Source organism: Trachurus japonicus, chromosome 17, assembly GCF_045865225.1.
Source record: "Trachurus japonicus isolate A0001 chromosome 17, Traja_1.0".
Lineage (NCBI taxonomy): Eukaryota > Metazoa > Chordata > Actinopteri > Carangiformes > Carangidae > Trachurus > Trachurus japonicus.
The window spans coordinates 4,362,693-4,377,247 of NC_140923.1; the positions used below are offsets into that span (position 1 = coordinate 4,362,693).

Here is a 14,555-nt window from a genome sequence, read left to right on the forward strand (position 1 = left end):
ATTCATTTTATTGCACGAATAGTTTTATTACCCTCCTCTTATTCTGTTGCACTTCCCCGTTCTATCATTATTTTTATTGCACAATCCCTCTGTAAGACTCTGAAAACGTGCAAAGTTGTTCACTCACACACACAAATACACACTATCTTGCACCATTAAGCAGTTTAATGGAGTTGGTATAAAGGACAGTTTGTATCTGTTCAACTCACAGTTTGAGGCGTCAACTTGTACTGGCTGTGAAGGATGTGGTTTAGGTCACACAAGGTTTTACGTCCTCGCCGTCTCCTCATGTGAATACTGACACTTTCAAGTCAAGGTGACTTCCTGTGACATCACTTCCTGTCTCCTCAGGACTCAAACGTCTCAGCAGCCTCAGGTTCATAAAGCTGCTGCACCGTCGCCATCTTGGCAGCACGTGACTCTGCCCACTAACTCCCCGCTAATCCAAATATGGATGACTTCCTGTTTCCGTTTGATGAGGAACCATAAAATATTTTTCATCATTTATGATGATCATTTATCAGTCGAGAGTAGTCATCTTAAACCAAAACTAACGGATCAATAAACACATTTGGTTTCAGTCACCAGCAGAGTTGGTTTCAGGAAACACAGAAAGAGATTTATTTATTTATACTGCATTTAATTCTTAGACTTGTTTTATTTCTCTTCTATTATGAGTTTCCATATGTCGACTTCATTTATTTCCTTTTGCTCATTTTGATTTTTATGTATTTCTTCTTTTTCTTCCAAGTTTTGTTTGGTGTATTGTTGCTTTATTAATGCATGACCCATTTGGTTTGTTTGGTTCATGATAATTGTCTATGTTAAATATTTGAGCATGTATTTATAGTATGTATATATGTGTATATTCAGATTGAGTATATGAACTTTTATATGAAGTTTTTAATATTGTAACTGTGGACCCCAGGAAGACTAGTGGCTGACCTAATTAACTAATAAAAGTAAATGACACGTGACTTTTTTGTTGCATCGTCTTAGATAAAGTGAAGTTTCAGTAGAAAAACAGATTGACTACTTGGAAACAACTCGTCTGTAACTCTCAATTGTTGTCGGTTTAATTCAACCTAATCACAGTTTATGTGTTTGTTTGGATGTTAGAGACTTTATGAAACAGAAGTTTCCACCAACTTTCTGTCGTAGGAAGTCAAACATCAGGAAACAACTGGAGCAGAATGACTCTTTGATTCAGGATCAGTTCTCTGAGGGTTCAGGTTCAGTCTGAGGCCTCACCATCGGGTCTGGACCGGGTCCAGGTCCAGCAGCCGTTTTCCCCGTGAACCCAACGCTCTCTGGTCACATTGAGAAGTTAATTAACATTTTAATTGTGTTTGATTTTTTTTTTTTTTACAGTGCCACAAAAACTACATCCCGGTGTGCGGCTCCAACGGAGACACGTACCAGAACGAGTGCTACAGGCGACAGGCGTCCTGCAAACAGCAGAGACTCATCTCCCGGGTGTCGGACGGACCCTGCTCCACCGGTGAGTCCAACAGGAAGCACAGGGGGAAGGGTTTTATTTAACATCAACACTAGCTGCGTTTCCATCACAGGTTTTCGCAAAATAAAAGCGATATTTCTGAAATTTCAAAATTGCTATTTGAAGATGTTTCCATTGACAAGTGTGTTTTTGCGAATGAGCCGTAACTCTCGTAAATTCTAGTCTTGCGATATCCCATAATTCTTTTAAATTCTTGTCCCACGCAAGACTTCACTTTGAGGAAGATGGACGTAAGCGCCTTGCGTTTCCATGGTGATGGGACAGCGAGCTGTTGCTGTTATTGTTTTTAACAGAAGACGAAGGCAGCTCTTGATTGTTCAAAGGCAAAGCCCTTATATATATAGTATATATCATATATTATATATTATATTATGTGTGGTAGTGGCCAGGAATAAGGGATTTCTGGGAGAGGATTGTGAATGAGGATTTCACAGGCCAGTATGAATATAACATTTCAGGATGACCCGGGATACGTTCAATCAGCTGTCTGATGTTTTGTAACTAAATAAGTGTTTCCATAACACTTTTGCGGTACTTTTATATCGACACGTCTGAAAAAACCCCCCACCCCGTCCCATCACCACCAGTCAGATCAATGTCAGAGAACGAGGCAGTTAATCAACCACAGATCAATTTCAATTAGGAGCCGTGGTGGATGACAAAAACAAAAAACACAGTTCTGAACCCTCTCTTCTGATTGGCTGACTGGTTTTGGAGTGATCCAATAAAAAACAGAGCAGATTTCAGAATAAAACACTCAGAGAAACCAAATCCTGCAAAGTTGTTGTTGGATGGTGGGTCCAGGTGGTGAGGGGGCGGGGCTTAGTTGTGACATCACAAAGTGACAGGAAGTCCTGACGGCTGGTTTTAAGGCTCAGTTTCTGAATACAGGCTGTGTGCATTTCTCTGTGGACTGAGGCTTTGATACTTTCACAGTATTAATATAGAACCTAGAGCTGCTTTATAATCACACTACACATGGACATCTACCTTTATACTGTATGGAGCTTTAACACAAACATCTACCTTTATACTGTATGGAGCTTTAACACAAACATCTACCTTTATTTTGAAGGAGCTTTAACACAAACGTGTACCTTTATTTTGAAGGAGCTTTAACACAAACGTTTACCTTTATTTTGAAGGAGCTTTAACACAAACATCTACCTTTATTTTGAAGGAGCTTTAACACAAACATCTACCTTTATACTGTATGGAGCTTTAACACAAACATCTACCTTTATTTTGAAGGAGCTTTAACACAAACGTGTACCTTTATTTTGAAGGAGCTTTAACACAAACGTGTACCTTTATTTTGAAGGAGCTTTAACACAAACGTGTACCTTTATTTTGAAGGAGCTTTAACACAAACATCTATCTTTATACTGTATGGAGCTTTAAAGCAGAAGTAAGTGATATATTTGTGTTATTATAAGTCTTAACCTGTTCACGCAGGCCCCCTAGTGGTTGGGACGCCGGCGTCCCAAATCAATAACACATGAACGGCGTCCTTAATATAACGAAAAGTAGGCATGCTGTAATGAAAACTCCACCACAGACCTTTTAAGGACACTTTCAGCAACATGTAGGAAAAAAATGAAGTTTCTAGGTGCTACGGTTTTTTCACAGTCACTGAAAATGTCTCAAACAATATCAGACTACGGCAGCCCACAAGCGACGTCACGTCAACAACGAAGGTGATTTAAACATATATGTACCATCTGTACACCTCTTCTTTCACCACCAAAAAATCGTATACTGTCATATAAACAAAAGCAAAGAACAAAAATGCAGTTTTTACCCCATTAAAGGTTTAAACAAGCCTGCTCACTCAACACAAACAAACCCGGAAGTCATTTTCGAGTGCCGAAAAATACGGACAATCATCAATAATAGACCCACTAAAACACTGAATAAAATTACAAGCTTACCCTCTTGTTAAAGCTGAAGATGTGCTCGACAAAATAGGCGAGGTCGATTTTATCCATCGTGACCAGATAATCCATCAATGGTTACGTTTACCCGCAGTGCTAATGCTAATGAGTCATTCTCCGTCAGACTGCGCACCCGCTTTGCGCAGCTGGCATCGCCTGTCAATCAAAGTCACGGGGGTGAAAACTTTTTGGTCCAATAGCAGAGACTGTAAGGTGTGACCTGATATATAATGATCCCTGATTGGACAAAGCTTAAGCCTGCACCCAGCTGGTTCCTGTGGTTGTCTCTCCCCCTAGTGTCAACAAGTAAGCAATACAAGTCTCCACAAAAAGTGTGTTTTTACTGCCCCAAGTTTAATTAAAATAATAATAACAGACAAAATGAACTATTTCAAATGTCCTTGTTAATTTAAGCCATCACTGATGGTTGTGGGATGTTTACTTCTGGAGTTATAAAGGAAAATAACAATATAATACAGGCGAAAATAGGTAAATTCATGTTTGGATGGGTTTTGGACACTAAATATTCATCCCCATAAATTAAATTTTCAAATGGCATTTTACTTATGTAACTGGTGTTCCTAAAAGCCATTAAGTATGTGATTGGCCCCAATAGGTTATCTGTTGGAAAAAAAAAAATCTCACTAAAATCTTGCAGTGTGCATTTTAGCCAAATTGGACAATTTTGGACAGGTTTTGCACACTGTACATCGCCAAGGGACACTGTTTGGAAAAACTCTATAGTGCCTCAGTAGTTTTACATATCAACCTAAAATTTGGTACACATGTGGACAGGGAGTGTGTGAACCATATATGTAAAATTCAACCTGTTTTATAATTAGGATTTTGATATATCACCTTTTCACCAAAAATTTCAAACTCGTTTTTTTTTTTTTTCAAAAAAAATTTGTAATTTCAGAAGCCCATTTTTTTATGGAATGACTCAATTCAATATTTTATAGATATAGATGTAAAGGGACAAAGGTTGTCTTTCATTTAAGCCATAAACCATAGTTGTGGGATTAGTACTTCTGTGGTTATAAAGCTTTAATTGCAGTGATACAAAAACAGGCGGAAATTGCCAAAAATGGCCTCTGCATGACATAGTTATATCTTCCGACAGCAATCACTTACATAGAGTGTTTGGTCTGAAACACGGGTCTGTCAGTCACTCTGCTCTGCTCTGAGCCGAGGAGAAAACATTTATCGTATCCTACAGTTTTTATCCAATGAGGAGAGAGAACGGCATGCAGGGCTGTGTGTGCAGCCAAGGGACGCCGTGAATGTGGCGACGTAGGGACGAGGACTGTTATGGTGCGTTCAAGGAAACTCGTAACTCGTGTTTTTCCGACCTATGAAGTTGTACCAGTTTGATCTGGTACGAGTTCACGGGTCAGAAGTTACGAGTGGCCGTTATAGTGACTTTCACCGGTAAAACAGGTCGGAAAAACACGAGTGGGTTGCCTGAAACGCTACAAAGTCGTAAGTTGTGACTTGAAGCTGTAATTTACGGTTTTCAAAAGCCTGCCTGGAACGCAGCATTAGCCAAAACGACCGGACCACTTACTTCTGCTTTAATACAAACATCTAGCTTTATACTAGAGCTTCAGGTGAAGCAGAGAAGGATTCATGAAGTCACCTCCTGCTCTTATGAACTACACCTGCTGCTGACCTGTGATCAGATCCCAGGGAGGAGTATCTGTATCTCCTCCTCCTCCTCCTCCTCCTCCTCCTCCTCCTCTTCCTCATCCTCCTCCTCCTCCTCCACCTCCTCTTCCTCCTCCTCTTCCTCGCTCCGTGGCTTCGCCTCACAGCCGCCAAACGCTCCAGTTACAGGAAGCATAAATCTGTGGGAGAGGAAATTGCAGCGGGCCAGGAGGAGGCAGCTGAGGGAAGTGGAGGAGCGTGTTGCTGCAGCACCGACCGGATCCCCGGTGGAATGAACGGGTAATAAGACCCGGGCGCCGCGGCACGCAATGCCTCCTGGGAAATCAGGCCACTGCCCCTGCAGATGGAGCTGACCACCACCGCCGCTGCTGCTGCTGCTGCTGTCGGTGTAACGACAACGTCTCTGAGGAGAAGGATGAGGATAAAAACTGTGTCGGAGCCACAGAGTCTGAGGAACGTGTTAACCTGTTAATAAGGAGCATTAAACCTGCTGCTCCTTCAGAATAAAGGTAGATGTTTGTGTTAAGGCTCCTTCAGAATAAAGGTAGATGTTTGTGTCAAAGCTCCTTCAAAATAAAGGTAGATGTTTGTGTTAAGGCTCCTTCAGAATAAAGGTAGATGTTTGTGTTAAAGCTCCTTCAAAATAAAGGTAGATGTTTGTGTTAAGGCTCCTTCAAAATAAAGGTAGATGTTTGTATCAAAGCTCCTTCAAAATAAAGGTAGATGTTTGTGTTAAAGCTCCTTCAAAATAAAGGTAGATGTTTGTATCAAAGCTCCTTCAAAATAAAGGTAGATGTTTGTGTTAAAGCTCCTTCAAAATAAAGGTAGATGTTTGTGTTAAGGCTCCTTCAGAATAAAGGTAGATGTTTGTGTTAAGGCTCCTTCAGAATAAAGGTAGATGTTTGTGTTAAAGCTCCTTCAAAATAAAGGTAGATGTTTGTGTTAAGGCTCCTTCAAAATAAAGGTAGATGTTTGTGTTAAAGCTCCTTCAAAATAAAGGTAGATGTTTGTGTTAAAGCTCCTTCAGAATAAAGGTAGATGTTTGTATCGAAGCTCCTTCAAAATAAAGGTAGATGTTTGTATCGAAGCTCCTTCAAAATAAAGGTAGATGTTTGTATCGAAGCTCCTTCAGAATAAAGGTAGATGTTTGTATCGAAGCTCCTTCAAAATAAAGGTAGATGTTTGTGTTAAAGCTCCTTCAAAATAAAGGTAGATGTTTGTATCAAAGCCCCTTCAAAATAAAGGTAGATGTTTGTATCGAAGCTCCTTCAGAATAAAGGTAGATGTTTGTATCGAAGCTCCTTCAAAATAAAGGTAGATGTTTGTGTTAAAGCTCCTTCAAAATAAAGGTAGATGTTTGTATCAAAGCTCCTTCAAAATAAAGGTAGATGTTTGTATCAAAGATCCTTCAAAATAAAGGTAGATGTTTGTGTTAAAGCTCCTTCAGAATAAAGGTAGATGTTTGTATCGAAGCTCCTTCAAAATAAAGGTAGATGTTTGTATCGAAGCTCCTTCAAAATAAAGGTAGATGTTTGTATCGAAGCTCCTTCAGAATAAAGGTAGATGTTTGTATCGAAGCTCCTTCAAAATAAAGGTAGATGTTTGTGTTAAAGCTCCTTCAAAATAAAAGTAGATGTTTGTATCAAAGCTCCTTCAAAATAAAGGTAGATGTTTGTGTTAAAGCTCCTTCAAAATAAAGGTAGATGTTTGTATCAAAGCTCCTTCAAAATAAAGGTAGATGTTTGTATCAAAGATCCTTCAAAATAAAGGTAGATGTTTGTGTTAAAGCTCCTTCAGAATAAAGGTAGATGTTTGTGTTAAAGCTCCTTCAGAATAAAGGTAGATGTTTGTATCGAAGCTCCTTCAAAATAAAGGTAGATGTTTGTGTTAAAGCTCCTTCAAAATAAAGGTAGATGTTTGTATCAAAGCTCCTTCAAAATAAAGGTAGATGTTTGTATCAAAGATCCTTCAAAATAAAGGTAGATGTTTGTATCAAAGATCCTTCAAAATAAAGGTAGATGTTTGTGTTAAAGCTCCTTCAGAATAAAGGTAGATGTTTGTGTTAAAGCTCCTTCAGAATAAAGGTAGATGTTTGTGTTAAAGCTCCTTCAGAATAAAGGTAGATGTTTGTGTTAAAGCTCCTTCAAAATAAAGGTAGATGTTTGTATCAACACCATCCATCCAACAACTTTGCAGGATTTAGTTTCAGACAGGAACTTGTTTCCTCTGATTGTTCATTAACATTTCCTTCATGACTTTAATAACAAGTCTCAGGTTAAACTGATATTTGACTTTTCTTCCTCCACTCATCATGTTTCACGGTGCAGACAGTTTGGAGTTATATTAAAGGTCCAGTCTGAACTTTAAGTCGGTGTGAAACGATGCTGCAGCAGATGAGCGAAGGAGGTTTTGTCTCTTCTGTGTGTTTGCTGCCGTGACCGGAGCAGAACATCGACCTTTGTTGTTGCCGCCGGTGAAACACACTTTGAGTCGAGTCCATTTTGTCGTAATAAATTGCAATTGTTCCACCTGTCTGAGCTGCAGGTAAACTCCTTCTCTGCTTCACGGCTCGGTTTTTATTCCGTCCATCACGTCGTCTCAGATCGGAGAGCGGAGGAGCAGCAACACGTGTGACTGCAGCAGCAGAAGCAGCAGGGAGCTTCGGTCTCAGCTTCAGGCCGCTTCACTAAACACAGCGTCGGCCATGTTTAATTTCCCAGCAGGTTTTATTGACTCTCTGCTGCTGCAGCGTCGGACTCCTCGGCTGCGACACAGACTCTGTTTTTAATCCTGTTGATTGGCCGAGCGGCCGTGACTAGGGCTGGTCAATTAATCGAATTTTGATCGTGATTACGATTTTGGCTTCTCGCGATCATAGAAACACTGTAATCGAAGAAAAACGATAATTTTTTTGTCTATTGGTGTTTTATTTTGAAAAACACACATGCGCGCTTCCGCACCCGCGCCTGCACTGCACTCCTCTCTCAGTTAACGCTGTGGACGAGTCCACTCGTGTGTTGACGGCGGCGTTTAAAAATCAGCGCCAGTGAAGAGAGAGCAGCGGCCACCGCTCAGGACGAATGAACGGGAAATAATAATTTAAAACACTCGCTCATTTCCTCAAAGCGGCCGCACAACAACAACCCTCCTCCTCCTCCTCCTCCTCTTCCCCCGGCCCGTAGGCTACATGTGCATATGTTTACAAAACAATCTGTAGAGCGGCGGATAACGTTATACGATGTTACGACGTGTATTTGTGTAGTTTAATCTGTCATAAACAAGAGATCACTTATGGGGCGCGTCAAAAAAAAAAAGTTTGTTTGTGACGAGAGCTGGGACAGCGCAGCGGGGCGGAGGCTCTGATCTTCCCAGGTTGGATTTTTCTTCCCAGAGACGCAATAAGCGACGCACACGGAAGCAGAGAGCCTCCACTCTCCCTCTTAATAAGTTAAACCATGACAATAGGTAAAAATGTAGAAAAAAGTTAGAAAAGTTCAGCTAAACACCCTAGTTTCTGCTGCTGGATCATAAAACTTAAAAAAAGAAGAAGTTTTAAATAAATTTTGGATAAATATTTAAAATTATAAACTTAAAAACCTTAAACACAGATTGGCACTGTTTATTTAAGGTAATAATGTGGCATGGTCAAGCTATAAATCCTGCATAGTCCCCCCCCCCGCATAATCGTGTAAATAATCGTGATTTCAATATTGACCAAAATAATCGTGATTATGATTTTTGCCATAATCGTCCAGCCCTAGGCGTGACCTCACAGTGATCAACTAAACTACACACTCCTTATTAATGTTTTGATCCAGGGCTGAAGGAAGTGAAACAGCTGCAGGTGTTTGTGTCAGAGATTCTCAGTCTGAACTGTCTGAAGGAAACGAATGGATTCAATTTAAAACACTTGAAGTCCAGTGATGGAATAACAGCGTTATAAATAAACACTGTTACTAACGGTAACGCTACTTTTTTAATTAACAGTAATCAATAAAGTTACTGTTTCCCCGTTATAACGCTGTTACTGTTACTGACAATAAAACGCACCGTTAATTGGCTCATGAAGTCCTGTCACTAAATAATAATACACCTCTTTAAGTGTAGTACATTATATACACATTATTTTCAGTCCATCTACTGTATCACTCCGCCTCTTCCACACACCGCTGATCCAAACAGCTGACAGGCGGAGTGATACAAGGCGTCATGGAGCCTGTCTGTGTGGAGGAAGACTGAGTGAGTTGGTTCCAGATAAACGCGGGTTAGGAGGCCAGTTCAGGTCATTTGACATATTTGAGCATCTTATAATAATCCAATAATCTTAGGGAGTTAACACCCAGCTCGTCCAAATATGGTCAAAGAAGTGAATCTTGGTCTTTGTTGCAACCATACGCTGACACACCTGTAAATTCATGCAAAACCGCTGATGCACGTTGCCTTCAGGGACAGTTTTTCATCAACAGTCTCTGTATTTCCCTCTAAAACAACTCTGTGTGGTAACGTTGTGTTATTATCTCATAGCGTGGTGAATGTGCAGGTCACAACTTGTCCACCAGAGCGTTGTGGAGTTGTTGGATTGTGTATTTGATGAGTTTGATGAAGGAAACCAAGAAATCCCATAATGAGCCTCCGTAGCGTAGCTCTGAGCAGCTCACGGCTCTGCTCCGCCCAGTGTTGTGCTAGTTACTGAAAAATAGTAACTAGTTACAGTTACTAGTTACTCCATTAAAAAAGTAACTCAGTTAGTAACTCAGTTACTTAAACCAAAAAGTAATGCGTTACTAAGAAAGTAACTTTTTTCGTTACTTTAAAACATTTTTTTCCAATGCTCCCATTAAATAAAGCTTGATTGAATTCCCCTCTAACCTCATTTCAGTTCTGTACTGATGCTGATGAAAACACATCTGTTTTTATCTGTAAAATGTTACCATCATCATCATCATGCTGCATGATGAGCAAATACAGCAGCTTTGACCTAACAGAAGTGCAAAACAATCTTGAGGATACTTGACCGAGTTACATTCGAGAACCTGTTTTCTGTGACGGAAAGTAAATTCACTCAAGCGGTAATTTTTTCCGATCGATCAGCTGTGTTTACCGTTTCAGGTGTCATAATTGGAGTCCGTCTGTCGGACTCTAACCGCTGCTGCTCGGGTGGAGTGGGTGCTGGTGTGTCTCGCTGTGACTCTGGAGCTGTGCCCCAGTTCAGGGGGCTGCAGCCTGAACTGACACACAGCTTCGGTCTCGGATGCTGCGTTAGCAAAGTTACCTTCGCTCGCCGTCACGCCCTGCTCTGACCTGTCCAGTCCTCTTCATGGAGCGTGTTTGATTAGCCTACGTGTGGGATGCTAGAGGGCACCGAGTGCTTTGTTTTTCACAGTCACACAGTGTCAGTGTGCTCTGTCTTTCAATTCAATGAAACTTTATTGATCGCAAAAATGTTATGGGAACTGTGTGCCGCTGTAAAACCTCGCCAAAAGGAACGGAAAGGAACGGAGTAACGCAGCGTCTGGTAACGGTAACGGAGTTACTGATTTTAAAAAAACAACGCGTTACGTTATTAGTTACTGAAAAAAGTAACGGCGTTACGTAACGGCGTTACTAATAACGCGTTACTACCCAACACTGGCTCCTCCGTTCTAAAAACAGCTTGCACCGACAATTAAAGGTAACGAACCTACTGCTATGACTATAGGGATTATGGCAATGGGCCAATTTGACAAAATGTTGAACTATCCCTTTGACATGTCCACAGTGAAACAACAACACTCCTCCTCCTCTCTTCGTCCTGCGGTCGCCTCGAGGCTTTTATTTTGTTAAGTCTGGAGGAAATAAGACACATTAACACACTGATCTCAGACCAGCTTCCAGTCTCCATCTCCTGCAGTGGTTTCATCCTCCTGCTGCTGCGGCTTCAGGGTGAAAACGGAGCCTCGAGCCTCCAGTCGATATCGTCCTGACACACTCATTAACATCTCACACTGTTTCCTCCTTCCTGCAACAAAAAGAAAAAAAGGGGAAAGGGAAAAGAAGCGTCTCATGGTGACTTTGTGAAGAAGTGCTGCAGCTTAAAGGTGAAATGTGATTGAACGTTTCTATTCCTTAATGCAGCTGCAGCAGCTGCCAGGAAACACACACACACACACACACACACACACACACACACACACACACACACACACAGCGTTCATTTCTTAATCCAAGAGTCGGCGCCAACGTTTTTTACTGTTCGAGTCCATTTCCTGATGGAGCGTCCTCACATCAGAACAACACAACACTGAAGTTAAAGGTTTTCCTACAGACAGTGAACGTCTCGTGTGCTAAAATATAAAAAAAAGAGAGGAAATGTTTGTTCAGTTAAAGGGATAGTTCATCATTTTGGCAAATTAGCCCATTGCCATAATCCCTATAGTCATAGCAGTAGGTTTGTTACCTTTAATTTTCGGTGCAAGCTGTTTTTAGAACGGAGGAGCAGAGCCGTGAGCTGCTCAGAGCTACGCTACGGAGGCTCATTATGGGATTTCTTTGGTTTCCCTCATCAAACTCATCAAATACACAATCCAACAACTCCACAACGCTCTGGTGGACAAGTTGTGACCTGCACATTCACCACGCTATGAGATAATAACACAACGTTACCAGACAGAGTTGTTTTAGAGGGAAATTCATGCAAAACCGCTGATGCGTGTTGCCTTCAGGGACAGTTTTTCATCAAACAGTCTCTGTATTTCCCTCTAAAACAACTCTGACAAACCTATAGTATAGGGATTATGGCAATGGGCCAATTTGCCAAAATGTTGAACTATCCCTTTAAAGCTTTGTTTATTTTATTTTCTCACAAAAGCATCTGAGTAGAATAAAGGTTTGTCACATTCAGCAGAATCCTGAAATAAACCGTACAGTTTGAAAACGACCAACACCTGTTTTTATTCTGAAATCTGCTCTGTTTTTATTGGTTCACTCAGAAAACAGTCGACCAATCAGAAGAGAGGAACGGGTTTATTCAGGTTTAGTGTTTGAAAACAACCGATAAATAATAGAATAAGAGGAAGAAGAGTGTGTGGTGTGTGTGTCTATGTGATTACAGTGCTACCTGCTGACAGTGTCTTTGTGTCTTCACAGATCCAGGGTCCGGTTCAGGAGATGGAGATGGTGAGTGTGTGTGCTTGTACATATATATATATGTGTGTGTGTGTGTGTGTGTGTGGCTGTGTGTGTGTGTGTGTGTGTGTGTGTGTGTGTGTTTTCAGGCTATTTTTTCCTTTCTGCTCTGAGTGAAAGTCAAACACAAATCAATTAGAGCTGAATCTTCATCTTCCTCCACAAACACCAGCGACTCGTCTCCCTCCGATCATCACAGCTCAGGTCCAGACGACGCGTCGGTCTGAAGCCTCAGGGCTGTTTGTTCACACACCTACACACACACACACACACACACACACACACACACACACACACACACACACACACACACACACACACACCCCTGTGGATTCCTGGAGGTTCCTACGTCTCGTGGGAGCGGAGCTGAAACTGTTTCTGGCTCCAGAGACTCTGAGACCATCTGGGAGCTGCCGGCCGCCGCGGCGCGTGCAGTTTATTACGGCCGCCGTGGGGGGTTGGGGGGTGGGGGGGGTGGGTTAATTGGTGGAGGAGGAGGAGGAGGAGGAGGAGGAGGAGGAGGAGGAAGACGAGGCCTCCAGAGACGGTTCTCCGACCAGCCGGTGGTTTCCTCCTTCAGAGACGAAATGAAGATGCCTGAGCGCATAGATAGCACATTCATAAGACCTTTCAGTAACACTTTACAATAACGGTCCCTTAATTAACGTTGTTAGTACATGATTAAGCATTAATATATAAGCTAATGTGTTAATTAATGCTGAGTAATGCATACATAATGATAACTAATTACATTATTCAACTTTTATTATTACTTAAATCAGAAGTCAGTGATCCGGTGGTTTTGGCTAACTTCCTGTCAGCAGATGGAGTTAGCAGTCCCCGCCCTCGTCCCTACGTCACCACATTCACGCGCATCCCTTGGCTGCACACACAGAGAGAACTGCCCCTTTATGCCGTTCTCTCTCCTCATTGGATAAAGGTTGTAGGATACAAGGAAAGTTTTCTCCTGGGCTCAGAGCAGAGCAGAGTGACTGACAGACCCGTGTTTCAGACCAAACACTCTATAGAAGTGATTGCTGTCGGAAGATAGAACTAGTTAAGACTTAGATTAACACAAATATTCACCTTACTTCTGCTTTAATATATAAACTAATGTGTTAATTCATGTTGAGTAATGCATACATAATGATAACTAATTACATTATTCAACTTTTATTATTACTTGTAGTAAACATTAATTAACTGCTCACTAATAGGCTACAGTAATTAATGTGTTTCCTAATCCTAAGTAATACATAATAATGCTTGCTAATATATCTGTAAACAGTTAATTGATGCTTAATAATGTACTAATTAACATTAATTAAAGGACCCTTATTGTAAAGTGTTACCGACCTTTCATAGTCTGTTCATGCATTCACCACGGCTTCATAAGGCATTCACTAATGCACCAATGCATCATTTCTCCTAAAGGCTTTTATTTGTACAAGTTGGTATTTTGTCCCATGAGGCCTTCAGGAACTATTTCAATAGAAAGCTGAATTGGGGCATTTTGTTCTTGTATTTCCAAGTGCAATTAGGGGACTTTTATTTTGAAAAAAATTACCTGATGTATGAATGCTGAGTCATTCCTTATAAAGCCATCGTGAATACATTATGAATATACCTAATGAAAGATCTTGCACCCACCTGTCAAGTAAAGTGTTACCAAGTGCAACCGAACGCCACCTGAAGTCAGAGCTCTGACTTCACCGAGCATCTGTTGTCTGACGTCACACAACAATCTGCACCGTGCAGAACCGTCAGCGGTAAAACATCCAATAAGATGCATTTATTTAAATGCCAAAATAGATTCAAACGTTCTTTTTAAAATTGTTTTGGTTTCCTTTGTGATGTTTTTATGCCTCACCTGAAGCACGCACAGAATCAGAATCAGAATTTATTTGTCATCGCACAACAGCACAACGAGATGAAAAGCTGAAAGTGCAACCACACATAGAAACTAGACAGACAGTAACAGTAAGGCATCAGTGCCGACATTCAGTTGTACAGCAACAACAATATGAGCATGCATATGGATAAAGTGATAAGTCCAAGTGTATTGATGACTAGCAGGTAAAATATGAGAGTATATGTGTAAAAATTGTAACACTAAATTTGTCCCGGTCTGCCACGTTTTTGGTCTTTTTGCATTTGGTGAAACTATAAACCCTGATGTTGTGGTTGGTCGAGGCAACATGAAGGCCGTGGTTGCTATGTATGAGCAGCAGTGCATGATGGGTAATGATCCAGATGTGGTGTGTGAGCAG

The 14,555-nt window shown here is 41.1% G+C and overlaps 1 protein-coding gene across 1 annotated transcript in view; it reads left to right on the top strand.

Moving 5' to 3' along the window:
• The window catches only part of tmeff1a (transmembrane protein with EGF-like and two follistatin-like domains 1a), a 103,387-nt gene that overhangs the window by 54,494 nt on the left and 34,338 nt on the right, over window positions 1-14,555 (top strand). The window contains exons 3-4 of the mRNA XM_085805348.1: window positions 1,372-1,501; window positions 12,247-12,276. Of these exons, the coding sequence (XP_085661474.1) occupies window positions 1,372-1,501; window positions 12,247-12,276 (160 nt within the window). The remainder of the gene's footprint in view (window positions 1-1,371; window positions 1,502-12,246; window positions 12,277-14,555) is intronic.